The following is a 17,747-nucleotide window of genomic DNA, read 5'->3' on the forward strand; positions in this document are numbered from 1 at the left end:
ATCAAACTGCACGGTAAATCCCCTGGTCCGGTAACCGCTATACCTCCCACCGGAACCTCTCCGTGGTCTTGAATATATTTGTCAGAATCATGTCGAATACTTGGGCCACCCCTGTCACTAATTATCCTAGCCAAACCTCCTTTGTGTTGGAGCCTACTATTTACAGGGTTAACAATTGCTCCTATAGCCAGACTAGTGATATCAGCCTGCATTACTTGCACCATCACCTGCTGAGATTTACCCGTGAAAACTTTCTCAAAAATGGGTCCGGGACACCAGAGGTTATCGCGAACCAAGCCCCGTGACCACGATGATACTGCAGAAGCAGGGGACGGGGTCTCAGGCCTTCTTTCCTCTGTGGCATAAGTCTCATTTGCCCTCCTTTCTTCGATGGCACTGATCTCATTTCTTAATTGAGTCAGATCTGCGGGCTGCGTGCTGACAGGGTACAGTGGCACGGTCAGAGCCGTGGGCTTGTTTGGTGGCAGAAAATACTGGCCAGAGGGAGTGACAATGGGGCATAATTTTATTTCCTCGTCTTTTTCCTGACTAGCAGGCTCACGGGGGCGGTGAGCTCCACAGGAGTAACAATTATCCCGTAATACTGGGTTCTGTAATTTGCATATGGGACATACCCAATATGGTGATTTCACGGGACATAGACTATTTTGAGGATATGGAGGGGGAGGGTTAACTTTAGGGGTAGAAGGTGTAGTTTTGTCACTTTCGGGTACTTTCATATAACAGTAACTTTCCTTATCTTTCCCTCCACATTCTATTTCAGTGAAACCTTCCTTTTGAAGCTCAATAGCCACACTCAAAAATTTCTCAGCATTCTCCCACAATCCTCCATCTTTCAACATTCCTTTGTTGCCTGGATTCTATCTTTCAACATTTTTGGTTGCAACCTTCCCGTAGGGGGTAAATCCAATACTTTGAACAACAATTTACATTTCTTGGTATACTTCTTTCCCTCCCGTTCTGTCACAAGAGTTACGGAATCCCGTGCACCAGAAGGCAAATCCTTCTTTAAAAACTGCGAGAACATTGTCTATATTAAAAACAACCTCGGACATGTGCGCCAATTACCGGCGGTACCTGGACTCTTGAGCTTCAGCGATAAATTGACCTAGACGGGGAGGCGCGCAGACCGTCCCCGGACCGTCACCTGTATGGACGATCCTCCTATTATCTAACAATTGATATCCTTACACACTCGTCCCCTAACTACTTATAATGTCGTTATTCCGTAACCCTTATGACATATGAACATAAACCACACATCTGGCAGGCACAAGACCTTACCAACTATATAAATCCTTGGCGGGAACCACCGGACAATATGGTCTTGTATAGATTAACAATACTTAGCCCATCAACCAAGTGTCGCCAACCTGAACAGACTGACAGGAGTTCGGTAAAAATATATCCTGAATATATCTTACCTTGTCCTTAGAGGTTGATCAGACCCCCAGATCAGTCCGGACAGGGGACATCCTCCTTGGATGGAGATGGGTTCAGGATTGTTCCGATGTCCCTTCACAAGGATCCTGCCGACTACGCCAACTGTTAAGGTCCCTTCAATCGAGGGTCTCTACTGCTCAGATGTGGGCTCCAAATTATGTATCTTAGGCCTGGGTGCACCCCGGATCCCAATAATGACACAGAGTCACGTATTAGTTTCCTCAGACAAGTAGTCAAGACAAGACTGCCGAGTTTTTGTATTACAATCTACTTATATCAAAGTAGGCTAACACTAGCCAATCATTCAATGCCACACCTATTATGCGGCAAAGCTTATCCAATTATATTATTACATTAGTTAGTAGAAAAAAGGCACGATGGGGGCGATGGGGGCGGGGGTCTTGTCGGCAGATGCAAGTTTCACAGGAATGCCGTGTGTCCTTGCTTTCTGAAGTTATGTTTCGTTTTCTCTGTAATCTGTCGGCTTTAGGTCACTTTGCTACTTCTTTATTGCGTGGGCCAGAGTCTGTGCAAGCAGCATTCCACAGTCACCTCGGATAGAAAACAGTATTAGTAAAAAAGCACAGCAGACAGATAAATATGGAGACGAGTGGTTTCTATAAAGCATAGAGATATGCTTAGGGATATTTTATCCTTCACAGTTCTAAGTGGATGCACCTGTTATACTAGGGTGGACATTAGAAGATCTTTAAGATTGTTACCATGTATATGCAAATACAATATATGTATGCTTAATCATTTTGCAAGTAACGAGGGTTTGTTTTTACCGGACCTTATTAGGGCATTTTTTGTTGATAAAGTTTTATGAGTTTAAAGGTTATTTGATTTATTTATTACCCAGGTGGGATAATTTCAAATTTGTATTTTATTTTCAGAACTATTAGGTTTTTGATATTATAAAAGTATATTTGTATCGCACACGTTTAGAGTGTGGTCTCATTTGAAATCTCTTGACCTCTAAGAAGTAGGGTTCTTTTTTAACTGATTCCGTGCGCAGGAGTATATATAACTTTTTTCCTTAAGGATATTCATAGCATGGCGGCAGCATAAGTGTGTCAGGAGTGCAGTGAGGCGGAGGCAAGAGCCACAATATACGAGGAAGGTGTAGAGGCTGCAGGTAGGTTTGCTCTGGGTTCAAGAGTTATGGGGCACAGCGACTGGCACCAGCATGAACAGGGGAAGCAGATATGGTAGACATTGGGAGAACCGACCTGTTATGCTGGTGTAGTCTGGATTAAAGGAAATGGACATCTGCCATTGATAATTTTGTACCAATACACTTTAGAAGATCAACTTACTTCAAAAGGTCTATAAAGAGCTCATCTTACTATTAATAACCAGTATTGGATCAGGATGCTCAGTTCACCATGAAGGAACATGATATTAAAACGATAATACATTATAAGAAAAATGTAAACAACGTGTGAAGTTGTATTAATATTCTGACTTAATGGAAAGAGCAACAAACAAAAAGGAGATCATTATTATTTGTATTACTTTTCTTCTCAATTGTAATTTGAGGACCATAATTGGATCAACAAAGGTGTGTGGTTTGGACAAAGCTCAAAAACTCCAGTGATAAGGATGTTATGTTTAATGTCATGTCGTGATGTAGGCTTCTTTCTGCAGTATAAATAAAGTGGCTCTGGATGGATAATTTACATCAAACCTTCAGATCTTCCAGAAGTGTTGCATTTGAAGACTCAATATCCCACCATTAGCATCATGAAAACTGCTGTTGCCTTTCTGTTGGTGGCTCTAAGCTGCTGCTTTGGTAAGTAAGATTGAAGCAGTAAATTATTGAACATGTTTTTCTTTTTCACTGTGGGAAACTTAGGGGAGATGTACTAGACAGCAGTAAAGAGACTTTTATGACAGTAAAACATGTTATGGCTACCATCGTGTTTCTAAAGATGTAACCATTCTTACAGCAGTTTTAAAATGTTTTTTTTTTTTTACTGTAGCTCCACAGAATGGGATCTGGGAGAAGTCTTATGGCTAAGAGATGGAATTGTGTTCAACATGACCATAAGCTAATTGGGGAAGGTTTTATATTTAAGGCACTGGTAGCCATGAGACACATGTAGCTAGGTGATTGTGATTTACAGTAGAATTACTTTTTAAATCTGTAATACCATTTAAATACAAAATAAATAAATCGCACTGTTTTGCTAAACAGCTGAACAATGGCTGATTGCTTGTTTAATTGAATAAAATAAGTATATCAATAATATCACATTTTAACCAAACAGATTCAAATTTAAATAAAATTAAAAGTAATTTGCTTATTTATAAGTTAAGACACGTTGGAATGAGCTGCATCTCTCTTCCCTTAAGTCCTAAAGTGGTTTCAAGAGTAAAATAAAGCAATACGCAATATGTTGCAAGATGCATTAGCAATGAAGGGGTTAACAAGTACTTCATTAGAACATGCTAATCCCAGGAGGATTACAGTAAATAGATTGAAAAGGTAATATAAAATGTCTATTGACACATTAGAACTTCATTCCTCACTCTAAAAAAATGTTGCCACTTGTATAACTTTAAATTCTTCCAATCTGGCTCACAGTATTTGCTAAATTAGTTTCTAAATTGTGCATTCTAGCTGAAGAATACAGAAACAGAAAGAAACTATTACTACAATAGGAGTCTTCTGCATGTTATCCTCAGGAAGACACCGCTTGTATAGGGACAGTTGCATCCATATCCATGAGACATGGATTGTTTGCACAAAAAAACGTTTGTAAATACAGCAATATGGAATGTCCCATAGAATACCACATGGTCTGGCCATGATACAATGTGTTTTGACACCCTCCAAACCACTGCTTAGAAAATATTCTTTTAAGTCCCATAGATATATTTGCAACTTTTTTCAAGGCTTAAAAATACATAATTTGCTAAGGTTTTCCCCATTTTAAACAAAGATAATTCATTCAGTAAGAAATAAATGTAATGTTCTTGTTTTTTGTAGATGTTTACAAAGTTTGTGTATTGTGCTGTATGTCTAAATGTTGTTATAATGTCTGTTTCAAAGTGATAACTTTAAATGGTGCAGGTAGTGATAGAAGTACCTCCTTTTGGAAAATGTCATGAAGATGCTGTGACAAAGCCCTTCAATATGCAGTAAACTGCTTCTACAAAGTAGGCTTGGTCCTTCCATATTGAATAAGGGCCTTAGTTCTAAACATTAAGAACATAATCAGAAATACATTTATTGATCTCTAATTCATGAAGATGTTGCTATGTTTATGTTAACTTATTGTCTTTGAATTCTAGATTCTTCTGCCGCCACTAAAATCAAGGCATCATGTCTTACCGTTCTATTGCAGGTATAATATTGATCTGTTTTTCATGCATGCTGTTTATTTTATAGACTGTTGGACTGTAGATTAACAGAAAATCTTGAATTGACCATGAACACATTTTTCAAAACGAGGCTCTGTGCGGATACGAGTGTATCTTTTAATCTGTGGTATAACTGTGATATGAATACCCTGTCCCTCTACCCTATACCTTGACTTACCCATGCCTCAATCTGGTCCCTTCCCCCAAGTCCCCAAGAACAACACTAAACAATTTCTTGGGATGAAAAAACAGTTTATTATAATAACAACCTTTTAAACAAAGCATGATACTCATAACAATTATCCATACTAGGGACCCAGCCAGATGACTCGGTTACTATTAACAAAGAACTCAAAGGATACTTTCATCTCATACCCACATCACCACTCACCTCCCAGGCCACATGGCACAAAACACAACATACAGAAGTAAACCACCATCCGAGCCGGGAAAAGAATCATGTTCATCAATCTTCCTGGTCTAACACAAGGAGCCAATACTAATGAGGTCCTCCCCCCCACCCCCTATATTACAATTCTCAAGCTATAACATCCCCAAGCTGTGACGTTTTAACTGAGATATGACAACCCCTTTTGAAATTGCCATCCCTTTAATATCATAAAACAGGGTGGGTGTGTGGGAAATTCTCTTCAGTGAATTCTTGCAAATAGATGGAGGTAAGATTGCTTCCCCCCTCCTTACATACCAATCCTAACTTGACCTAACAGCTGTTTAGGGGAGAGGACCCTCTGCATTAAGCCATACCACACATTCCCTTACAGGTTCAGGGCTTTGTTAACCCTTATTCTTTAAGGGGATAATAAAGTGGGATTTATGCCATGTATAATAGCCAAAAAACAGAATGCAATTTGAGGTGATGAAATAAAAGAAATCTCTCTTCCTGTCTCTCTTTCCAACAAAACTGGGGAGAGGTGAGATTAATGGCTCTGACTTTCCAGGTGATATGCAATCTCAGACCTCTGGATATGTGTAGTTAGAGGGAAAATCTCTTTTGCGCTAATGACCATTATAGTTAAAGCAACAACGTTTATAGAGGAAAACAACAGTTACCCTGTGTTAGTGAGCTTTAAAGACACATGTACTGTAGCATTTAATGCTCAACACCTCGTTAACTGAATAATGGAGCTAGTATGCAATGTTATGATCAAGCCTAATTTGGATATAATTTGCCTTATAGTTAGCGGTAGGAAACATGGCTTAACGTTATGTTAATTTCCTTTTAACATACACAGTTAAGAATGTGACGTTAAGTTCCCATCATGTTCAGTCACTTAATGTAACTCTGTGGATGTTGACCTTTATAGAGTTATAGGGGTTATTTATTTAAGTCTCCCAGCTGCAATATTCCCCTTCGTCTCTCGCTCCAAACCATTCAGCACTTCGTCTTTATTCTATTTCTGCCTTTTACGTGTGACGAAGGTTTAAGGCTATATTTATAAGAAGTGCTACTCCATATAACACCATCTATGCTGGAAGTCATTTTAAGACCACAGTTAAGGCAATAGGCAAAGAAGGGACATATTTATTCATTAGTGTCACTCCACACAGATATCTTCAATACAAGATGCTACCTTACTGTCAATCACTTGAATGGATCATAAAGCGCTATATTTATTAAGCCATGTCTGAATGTATCTTAAGTAGTAGCACATTTTAGTAATTATGGCCCTTAGGCTTTATGAACATGATTGCATGCAATGGATCACTTTTTTACTCACTTGCGTCTTCAATTTTGTAAATCATGAATTTCTTTATAGAGAGATGCTCCTGCCCTTCTTCTGAAGCTACATGATCTTCTCTGTCTCTACCAGCAAGGAAAGGTAAAAACTGTACTTAAAAATGTACCTAATCATTTTTTATTAAATGTCATTTTGAGGTAACGCTACAAGTGAGATACAGATTAAATTCATAGTAAACAGTAAATAAAGAATTATACACTATGCTCTTCCCTACTCTACTGATTACTTTCCATTAAGGGTCAAGCATTGTAACTAAAATAAAATGCCTTATTTCTCTATCCTTTTATAATTTCTGTATTAATTTAACCACATACAAGAATCATTCCATCTCTTTCATGAAGCCTACGTTACTGTACTTATTATGTATCTCTAAGCTCTTCTGTCCCATTGTTACAGCCAACACTCTAGCAAACTTTTATTTGGGAATAGAATCGTACAAACTGTTAGTTATACGGCCACAGCAAAGGAAGAAATAGAATAAAGCGAATAATAAAAGGGTAAGGAGGGTAGAATAAAAAAGCTCATGTGCCTATCAAAAGTGAACATGTCAGTGAGAGCAGCAAGAAGTAATAAATAACAAGGGGCTTGGAATTTGAGGAATAATTACATACATCTGAATTAATATGTTCAGTTTCTTTACAATATATTTCAGACCATTTAATAAATATTTGCAGCAAGATATGAAATACATTCTGTAACTTAGATGTAAGAAATAGCCATGACATATTGATAAATGTGTTATATCTTATCTGTTTTTGTATAATTTTACAGGATGAAAATAATGAGGAATTATACAAAAGATTTCTTAAGGAATTGAACATAACTCTGGTAACATAGATTTAATCTTTTACTCCAGCCTTGTTCATATGACTGATTATTCAATGTCAATTTATTTCATTTCAAAGTCATTTCTTTTTTCCTTCTTTAAATTAGGGCATTGATAATTTTCTTGTACAGTATCTATATGAAATGTACTAATTTATATAAACCGCTGATTGCTAGAGTATATAACAATTAGGTTATTTAAATGTAACTATTCCAGTTCTTAGTCCAAAGTGAAAATGTATTTAGGCTTAAACTACATGAATTCTAGAAAATATATTATTGCTAATATCAAAATATTGTAATGCTTTTACACAAAGATAAACCATAAGAATTATTTTTATAAACCCCTTTTGAACAAATTCCTAAAGTCTTAAAAATGTTTGAAATTAAATTATTTTCTTTTAGTCATTTTTCTAAATCTAAAACAATTGTCATGAAGCCCTAGATAAAACGACATAAATAACATCCTATTCTGTAATGTTCTTTTTTATAATTACTTCGTTTCTTAATTTCCTTATTATCTTCCAGAAAGATGCAGGCTGTTCCCTCGACGAAGTTCTGAAAACACATGGAGTATTGGTAAACCGTCTTTATTAGTGCCAGTTACATGTGTAACTCATTATTGTAACGAGATAATGGGGTGTACTCCTAGTTAGAGTTGAGGTATGGTATAATTAGAAATGTTAAAGTGCCCAGAGACCAAAGAAGCGATGGATCTATATAGAATATGTGATCCTCAGCAAAGAAAAGAAGAAGAAACATCCACACTGAATTTTTCTACTTAGAATAAAAATGTTGTGTAGGAGAAAACATATCTAGTTTCATCATATAAAAAAAGGGGAGAGAAAGCACAACATACTGTATATACAAATCAATTAGCTCGCTCACAATTGGAAAGTCATAAATAGTATAACAAAGATACTTCACCAAAATTAAATGACCAGGGAAGTACAGTAGATACAGCTCTATGGGTAGATGAAAAAAAGGAAAGGGCGTTTAATCCATATTCACAGGTGTGCAACGTTTCAGAGCCATCTCAGGGCCCCTTCTTTTTGTGAGGAGCAACATCCTTCCCATATTTAATGATTTGGTATATCCCTGTATACCTTTTCTTGCTAAAAAGATGTCCAACCATTTTTTTAACATATATATTGTATCTGCCATCAAAATCCAATGGGTAATGAATTCCACATTTTAATTGCACTGAGTGTAAAGAAACCTTTCCTCGTGTGTCATCTACAATAAACCTGTAAAACAATTCAGCATTTCAATTGTGTAGTGCTGTCTGCTGGCAATATTTGTCTTAACATTTTAAAGTGTCTGGATAATTAAAGCTTTGTATGCGCACAAATAATTCACTTCAACTAAAGTGCATATTTATGTAAATAAAAAAATCAAAAGGATCATTCTAATTTTGACTTAAATACCTAAGTTCAGACTAATAAATAGTGGTGTTTGAAATGAACCGATACGCCAAGCACCATATAAGTAAATTCTGAAGCATTCTCTTTTGTTTTCTTATATGTAGTTAATATATTTCACCTTTTTGTTTCTTATCAACAGTAAAATATTTACTGTTTTAATATTTAATATTTTTCTCATTTAGGAAAACGTTGGCGACCAGGCTGGGAAAGTCGCGGACAAAGTTGTCTTTGAAATTCTTGAAACGGCGGTAAAATATTTGCATTTTGGACATTGCATTGTTGATCAATATAGATTGTGTGGGTTTTTATACTGTAGATGATGTAAAATTGTGGGGCACATGTGGACAATTAAACTTGTCAACAGGTGCTAGTTTGAATCCTGTTTAATCTCATTCAGGTACTCACATAAATACTGAACACTGTCTGTCAATTTCAAACTTAAATTCATATTATTTTACTTGAATATACTATGTGCATGTATGTATGTATGTCTTTATTTATATAGCTCCATAAATGTAAAAATTTCTAAACTACTTTACATATATCCACTTAAACCAGGAGAATGTTTTGATGTAAAAAGAAGGGAGAAAAAGTGTGTATGACACACACGCACACCAAAAATATATACAACTTGTGAGTACATTCACGTCTCAGGCAGGTCTGCAACCCTGCCTTTCCCCATTATCTCAGAGCATATAACGATTTTACTGCAGCCAGGGATTCTGGGTAATTACATGTTTATGAGCAGACTGTGTGTCACTAGATGTGTGTGAGTAGGTTTAGTTGCTATGCACTTCTTTTAAAAAAAGGCTGTGCTGAAAAAGCTGTGTAAAACGGCAGCATAAACTTAAATGGGCCCATGTTAAAATAGACAAGAAGCAAAATGTGACACACTGCGTGCTGAATTTGCATGCCATTATCCAGAATCCTTTGCTGTTGTAGAATCATTATGCTAAGAGATAATGGGAAAAGGCAGGGTCTCAGACCTGTCTGACACATGCGATTGTATCCACGTGGTATTTTTATTTGCTGTACACTGTACGGAGTAGAGTTTTTGGCACTTTTTAACTCAAAATACATTAGTGTGTGTGTGTGTGTGTGTGTGTGTGTGTGTGTGTGTGTGTGTGTGTGTGTGTGTGTGTGTGTGTGTGTGTGTGTGTGTGTGTGTGTGTGTGTGTGTGTGTGTGTGTGTGTGTGTGCGCGTGTGTGTGTACACACCCATGTACCAAATTGGAGTAAAGACATACATAAATAACACTAATAACTGAAAAATGAAAATGTGTTAAGTGAAAATTGACTTAGCACAGAGAGCCATATGAATGTTAGAAACATGTCACCCACATAATGATTTATAACATACTGTAAATTAATTTGTAGATTAAAACTCTTTATTGTAGGATGACCTGGAAATTACTGGACAACTACTGGGTGCTGTATGTAAATTGTTGGTAAGATAAATATTTATTTATCCGTAAGAGAGATCACACATTTTGAATAGTTCGGTCAAAAAAGAAGATGAAGAGAGTAAGACATACTGTATAGCCACTGAATAGGATACATCTGCTAGTATCTGTAATAACGATATCAGACTATGCACTTTGAGTTCTTGGTCCAGATCCACAGAGCTCTGTTAACTCAGGGCTCAAAAAGGGCATTTTCAAAATCATTTACAGACATTATTTTCTCTGAGGTAAACGTGAATCCACAAAGCTAATTATAATTATATGCAAAAACAACAGCCATTATAAGCATAGGCTCAATGTTATGTTAAGTCAGCAGAGCACTGCCTTGTGTTAGCTTCAATAAGATGGTGTGAAGCCTGTCTGACTCCCATCTTTTCCCTGAATACGTGTTTAAGTAATGTAACAAAAGGAAGAAAGTATACATGAGGGGGAAAGAACCCGTAAATAACAATGTATTCTTTATATCTTACCTAATGCTGGTCTTGCACTCATCCAGACCATGTAAAATCCCAATTTAATGTTCTGAATGTAAGTAATACCAAGTCTAGCAATGACCTAACAAAAGTCTCATTAAATCCCTGTGCTAACTATAACGGAGCTCTCTGATTATGACTTGTTAGAGGGAACACCTATTTTGTATATCACTAGCGCTAATATCCCTTATAGTTAACACAATGTCCTCTCCAGCAAAAAACAGCACTTTTGCTTTATTGATCTTCGAAGATCCCCGTTAGCACTTAATGATGTACTGTATTAACTTAACATACTGCATCATCATTGTCATTAACAGAGCTTTGTGGATATGGGCCTTTGAGAGCCATAAAGTCATTTATGAATCAGCAAAAGCCTGAAAAAATGTTTCACTTGTGTTTTTATTTTGTTCTAGTCTATGGAAAGATTAATTCTGTAATCACTCATTTTTATTTCACAATTAGGGAAAGACTCTCCTTGGCCTGAAAGAATCATTGGTAAGAATTTCTTTCTTCTGGTTATTTTCCTATCTCCTACATTACAGATGTAAAATAAATGTACCCAATTATGTCAATTAACCAAAATATTAGCCCTCAGAATGCTGTAAAATAGTTCACCTATAAGTAAGTTTCCGACAATGGAAACAAATGTTAATTAGAGGGAAATTTCAAGGTTGTAGAATATTTTATAAAAATTCTCATTCAAGATGTTGCCTTTTCCTCTCAATGCTTTTGTCCACACCTTAAATAATAGAGCATTTAATTAAACTACTATACTGTAGTGGCAGATTCAATAGACTGTAGAAATTAAAGTTTTGGTAGAAAAATATATAAATTCAACCTTTTAAATCAACCGTTGTTGGGCAGATAATTTATTTTAAAGTGAAGTGAATACATTTTGAATTCTTTAAACAGTAAAATATGTTTCTTTTATGTGTTCCAAATCCTTTAAAAATATCACCAAATAAAAATACCACTTGTGAGCATATTCACATGTCTCAGACAGATCTGCAGCCCTGCCTTTCCCCATTATCTGGGTACATTGTGCTGCCAGAATGTCTTCCTAATTCCAGCTGGGGAAGGATGTTAAAGTGAACTGAAATTAGACTTTATTTTTGTCCTACTGTGATAACATCCTGAACTGACATATACGTCCTTATTTCAAAGGAAATGTATGTGTCATATGTGGCAGATTATTATTTATTAAAAAGGTACATAAGGCTATAGGAACACTGTTGCAGGGTACATGCAACTACACACGCGGGTCTCTTGACAAGGCTTATTTATTTAGCCTTAAAAGATATACAGCACCAAAAACAAAAATAGCTTTTCATCAGCAAACAAAAAAAACCTGTCTTTTTCTTCAGCAGACAAAACTAAACAGTTTCTCTTTAGCAGACAGTGTAAAAATCAGGCAGCTACCCTTTTCTATGAAGCAGACAGACCGTTCATAATTCATGTACTTTGATAATCTCTTCAGTAGCTTACTCCTCTCTTCTCAACCAGCACCCATGTGTCTACAGCCTGGGGTTTTAACACACCGTGATTAGGCAGCTGGGATCCAACTAATTGTCCTGAGGTTCCCAGCTGAAGTTAACCTAGTCACTGCTGCACTGCAGAATAGACATAGGTTTTCCAGGCATATAGCTGGTGGCTTTTATTTACCCTGTCACAAACACTCTACATAACAATAAGGATCAATTACCGCTTGACCCATGTGAGTATATCATAGATAGAGTAACAGGTATCAAGTAAGTCCAGCATGTAATCCAACAAAGTCTCTATTGTAACTTTAAAATGGCTTGTACAATCCTAATATAAATATTCCTCTGGTTGTCATTGCCCTGATCCCAATGATTATTGTGCATATAATTCAATACACTACGCTGATGCTTTACTATTACGGGGTGACACATACAGTATTGAAAGATGACTTGATTAATCGCTAAAAGATGTCTCGCATACAGGTGAGTAGAAGGGGCCATTTTAACAAGCAGATGTATAATTGAAATGTGCTAATAGACCCTTTTGTTTATCTGGACTTTCCTTTAATCTCTCCATCAGGCCGGTTTAAAGATAGACAATATTCTACCAGGACTTTTAGGATGAGGAACAGAAATCCCAGTGTACTGTAAGTGACACATCATGACATTAACATTTAAAAAATTTCTCCAGGAATATTCATATGAATTAACCAGTTAGACAAATAAATATATACAGTATATATATATATATATATATATATATATATATATATATATAGATATATAGATATATATATATTTACTGAAAATATAAAAAATTAAAATTAGTAGATGAAACCGTTCTGTGGCTAACAAAATGCTTTATATATATATTTATATATACGTGTAAAACAGTGACAATGGACAGAATGGAGAGGTAGGGGATGCTGTGGTGGGGGAAGATGTGGATAAGAAGAGAGGCAGGCAGGATAATTACAAACAATTTCCGTTTTAAAAATATATGCGAGAAAAAAGTCAGCAGCGCACAACCCTAGTGCATTACCAAAAATAGGAGTTTATTATAAGGTAAAAAATGGTTATGTGCACTTACAAGAAAACAAGAGGTAAAAATCACATAAGGGTTTCTTTGCTTTTAAGAGGTACAATACCACTGCTGAGGCTTGAAATCATCTGGCAATCTGTTTGTAGGGAAAGTCCGGGTTTGTTGGTGTCAAATGACACTGGCTCCAACTTCCACACAGCACAAATGTGCTAAGCTTTTTTCCAGCCTCTGTGTTAAATCAATAGCTCTATAACAGCTAATGACATCAGCACAAGCAGAGTCACTCAGTACACAACACAGCACCTCATGGCAGCGTGGTCACGTGGTCACGTGTGCGTGATGACGTCACCTGACGGCGTTTCGTCAGCTTCAGCTGAATTTCTCAAGGGATATATATGTGTGTAACACACACTTTTTTTGTAGATGTGTCTAATTAAAATATTCTTTTGATAATCTTTATTACATATATATATAACACATATATATATATAATTATATGTGTATATGTGTATATATATATATATATATAACAAAACGTGACAATTTTGCACTACAAGATGATGACATGTCCATGATGCAGATTTGCTGCTGATAATGTATACAACTCAGAAGACCACATAACAGTGTTTATTCTAAGTAGGAAAAATATTTTACATGTAAAAAGTTATTTATATGGAATTCTGCATCGCTTTATTTAAATGTACTTTATATATTGTGTCTGTTTTTTTTTAGGAAAACCCGGTTTTCTGAAAACAGAAAAACTTCATTCTTATAACTAAATACTAAATACTAAATACTTGACTCTACTCTGTGGTGTTAGTGCTTTTGTTTCGCTGATGATTTACAGTTTTCTGGATCATGACTTTAATAAAACAGTCTATTTCAAAACCCATCATGAATTCTGTATTTATTTGCATGGTGTGTTTTTCTTTAATTATATTGTATTGTTTCAGAACAATGTTAATAGTCATTTATATTTCCATGGAGCCTATAATCCTACACAGTATTATAGAATAATAACAGAGACGTTATGAGTATGATTATAAATTATGGGGATAATAACAGTTGACAAAAAGTGAACATTGAGAGAAGGAATAATATTTTGAATGCAGGTTTAACCGTAAAGTAAAAAGAAGCCGGCGGATCCTAATCTACAGCATTAATATTGAGTGGAACAGGCAAGCATGCTGACATCATTATATCTTCCTGGAAGATGAGATTAATTATGAGAGACAGAGATACCTATTTTGCATTCCTATCAATCTGATCCATTGCTCAGTTACACTTGTCCTCATACCGTAGCCGTTAAATGTATGCTCAGAAACTACTTATCATTCAAGACTCCCAAATATGTCCAACCTGTCTTTTTCTAGATGGTTAAATTAATATTATTATTATTATCATTAATCTGTATGGCGATATTCCCCAAGGCAGTACAATGTGGGAGGGGGGACAATAACATTTGATTACAAATACAAAAGAGTACATACACTATATGTTAAGACAAACTGAGACAATTGGAAGAAGGTCACTACTCGAAAGAATTTACAATCAAAATAATTCCATATTTTGTATCTGTTTTACAAATTACATTTTATACTTATCAACAAAGTTTTGCAGGGATTTAGTTTTCTATTTGATCTTTTATACGTTTTCTGATATTTTCTTCAAGATCTGTCTTTCATCTATTTGTAAAGGGATACCATTGTTTTTGATCAAGGATTTTCTAACTCAGCCATAAGCAAGAGTGAAGAGCAAAATAACGTGAGAACCACCATATACTGTACAATAAGATGTTACTTTAGAGCACAATCATACATGAATAAGGAGTAGAAAGAAAAACTATACTGTAATTTATTTCTTGTCAAGTTTGGTTTCCTCTGTTCAGTCAAAAAAGTCCCATAAATATATACACTTCATCTCAGTCATCATGATCCACTTTTAGTAAAATAAAAGTTTTACTTACTATTTTTATGAGATATGAGATGTTAATTCATACAGTATTTCCAAAGTTATGTGCACTTGTCATGAACACAGTCATCAATGCACCTTCAAATCTATGTATTAATGCAAAGAATATGTGCTTTGAACCACTGCACCATTTTTACTCATAGTTATTTATTTATTTATAAAATATTTTACCAGGAAGTAATACATTGAGAGTTACCTCTCGTTTTCAAGTATGTCCTGGGCACAGAGTAAAACAAATAATACATGGTTACAAGTACAGTTACTTAAATGAACAAGGTATACATTATATACAAGACATTGCGTGCACAGTTAAAGAAAATATATATATATTATGAGCGTATGAAACAGTTACAGACCAGATTAAAGTGTGAGACAGCCTTAGATTTGAAAGAACTTAAGCTGGTGGTGGATATGAGAGTCTCTGGTAGGTTGTTCCAGTTTTGGGTTGCACGGAAGGAGAAGGAGGAACGTCCGGATACTTTGTTGAGTCTTGGGACCATGAATAGTTGCTGCTAATGTAATATAATGTAATGAAACTAGTTACTTGCTCATTGTCAGAGACGTTTACACTACTGTATCTCAGACCACTCTGACTGTTTGCAATAGCAAAAAGGGAGAAGAAATGTCTCAAAAACATCTTGAATTTGTATATCATGTATCTCCTCCCGACCTCATATCGGCATTCCTCCTATCATGAGAGGTTATATAGAGTTAGGCAAAATTCAAATCCGCCCTGAAAGCTCTTTCAGCTGCCAAAATCCATGGATCAATCTAACAATTGTAAATTCACCAGTAGCAACTATTTTCAAATTTGATCGAGAGAGATCCATTTTAGTAGAGTCCCAAGTACAATTTAAATATTGTATTTATACAATATTTATTGGCTCTCAGGAGACCTGATCCTCCTGTGGTGTACCTGATATGTATGATGACAGTGCCCCCACCTGGGAGGAATCCAAAGACAATTGGATAACTCCTGCCCAGGAACACACAGTAAAGAAATGATATGCACACAGTGATCTAATAGATTATCTTTACTGGTAACACAACTACTAATATATATATATACAGGCCTCGCATGGCCATGCCCACACAGTACTCCACTGTCCAATCACCACCTTATACACACTGGTGTGGTTCCCCCAAAGTACTGAGTTGCCATGGGCACCTAACCTACCGGTGTCCACAGGAGCCAAACCTACCCCAAAGTGTGCAGTTGTGCTATCCACAGAATGTGTGTGATCGTTGGTGCACTTGTAGGGCGTGAAACCTACCGGGGCTCCAGCAACCGGTTACCTCCAACTGATGACAAGACCTGTCTGAACCTGCATCGTCATGGTCAGCGAAGGCGTCTGCCTCTGCGTGGCGTGGACTCCCACTGGAGTGTCCCACCTGAAGAGAGTCTCTGTATTGCGGTGGCGTTCTGGTCCCAGACCACAGGCTTGGCACAGTGTCTCTGCTGTGTCCCTGACACTATAAGCTAAAGGGAAAATGTCAGAATCTAAGGGGCCTTTCCCTACAGCACCAACAAGCTCGTAGGGACTCAGGGCCTACCTTTGGCCTAATCAGGAAAGCACAGCTCCCTGGACACTACCTACTCTGATCCTGCTTCCCTACCGACTGGCCTAGCTCTGCACGCAGGCCAAATTTATCAATCCTAGGAGCAGGGGATTCAGCCACGCTATTGGCTGTTCTTGCCCTGTTACTCCAATGCCCTGGGGCTGCTGGGGATTGTAGTTCCCCTGCGGAGCTTCTCTGTAATGGCCTCCGCTATTCTGATGGCACTACACATGTGCCCCGCTCCTGAAATGGCAACCGCAACTCTCTTATCTCTGCGCAGGTGCAATGACTCTAATGCACATGCATGACCGGCAAGATGGAAGCCTCCGATAGCCGGATGCGCCATGGAGCTGCCGGAGCACCCAGGTCCGTCTGCCACTCCGGCGGCACCTGGCATCTCCCTGCATGCGCCTTGGGCCTGCAGGTGAGGGGGCACCAAGGTGGACCCAGAGGGTACCTGGCGATATTTATATACATATATCCTCTCAAAAAACCCTCCAGATACTGTTAAATGTAGAGACACCTTTTCTCAAAAAGAAGCACAACTGAGAAATATGTGAAGCATATTTAAATGAATCATCCCTACCTCCTAAAAGATTTGCATATGAGCTAATGTATACTGACAAGCTACTGTAGGTCCTAAGGCACCTAGAAGGCACATTTGAAGATGAGGGACTAATATAAGGCCGCATAGGATCAGAAACTTATAGCCTCTGCAATTCAGAGCAGCAGCTCAGTCAGTGAGCTAATAAATATAATGAAAAATAACCTGGCGCTTGTGATTTTAAATATTATAGTGATATATTACTTATTATAGTAATGTGTAAATAGTGAAACGGCTCAAAAACCCAATTTGAACTATCTCTTAGTTCATAAAAGTTAAATTGAAAAAAAATATTGGAGAGTGCTCAAAAG

General features: G+C 36.9%; 1 protein-coding gene across 1 annotated transcript; it reads left to right on the forward strand.

Moving 5' to 3' along the window:
- Positions 1-3,107: 3,107 nt before the first annotated feature.
- On the forward strand, positions 3,108-14,191 carry LOC142494461 (ranaspumin-like). The gene is made up of 10 exons (XM_075598976.1): positions 3,108-3,259; positions 4,765-4,817; positions 6,612-6,674; positions 7,365-7,421; positions 7,947-7,997; positions 9,025-9,090; positions 10,240-10,290; positions 11,241-11,273; positions 12,840-12,906; positions 14,034-14,191. The coding sequence occupies exons 1-9, from the start codon at positions 3,211-3,213 to the stop codon at positions 12,882-12,884; spliced, it is 468 nt and encodes a 155-aa protein (XP_075455091.1). The 5' UTR covers positions 3,108-3,210; the 3' UTR covers positions 12,885-12,906; positions 14,034-14,191.
- Positions 14,192-17,747: the final 3,556 nt, after the last annotated feature.

This window comes from Ascaphus truei, chromosome 5 (genome assembly GCF_040206685.1).
Source record: "Ascaphus truei isolate aAscTru1 chromosome 5, aAscTru1.hap1, whole genome shotgun sequence".
In the NCBI taxonomy this organism is placed as follows: domain Eukaryota; kingdom Metazoa; phylum Chordata; class Amphibia; order Anura; family Ascaphidae; genus Ascaphus; species Ascaphus truei.

Coding starts and splice junctions, on each gene's coding strand:
- LOC142494461 (XM_075598976.1), top strand. CDS start 3,211: ATGAAAACTGCTGTTGCCTTTCTGTTGGTGGCTCTAAGCTGCTGCTTT. Junction 9,091..10,239: donor TTGAAATTCTTGAAACGGCG/GTAAAATATTTG, acceptor TCTTTATTGTAG/GATGACCTGGAAATTACTGG. Junction 11,274..12,839: donor TTGGCCTGAAAGAATCATTG/GTAAGAATTTCT, acceptor TCTCTCCATCAG/GCCGGTTTAAAGATAGACAA.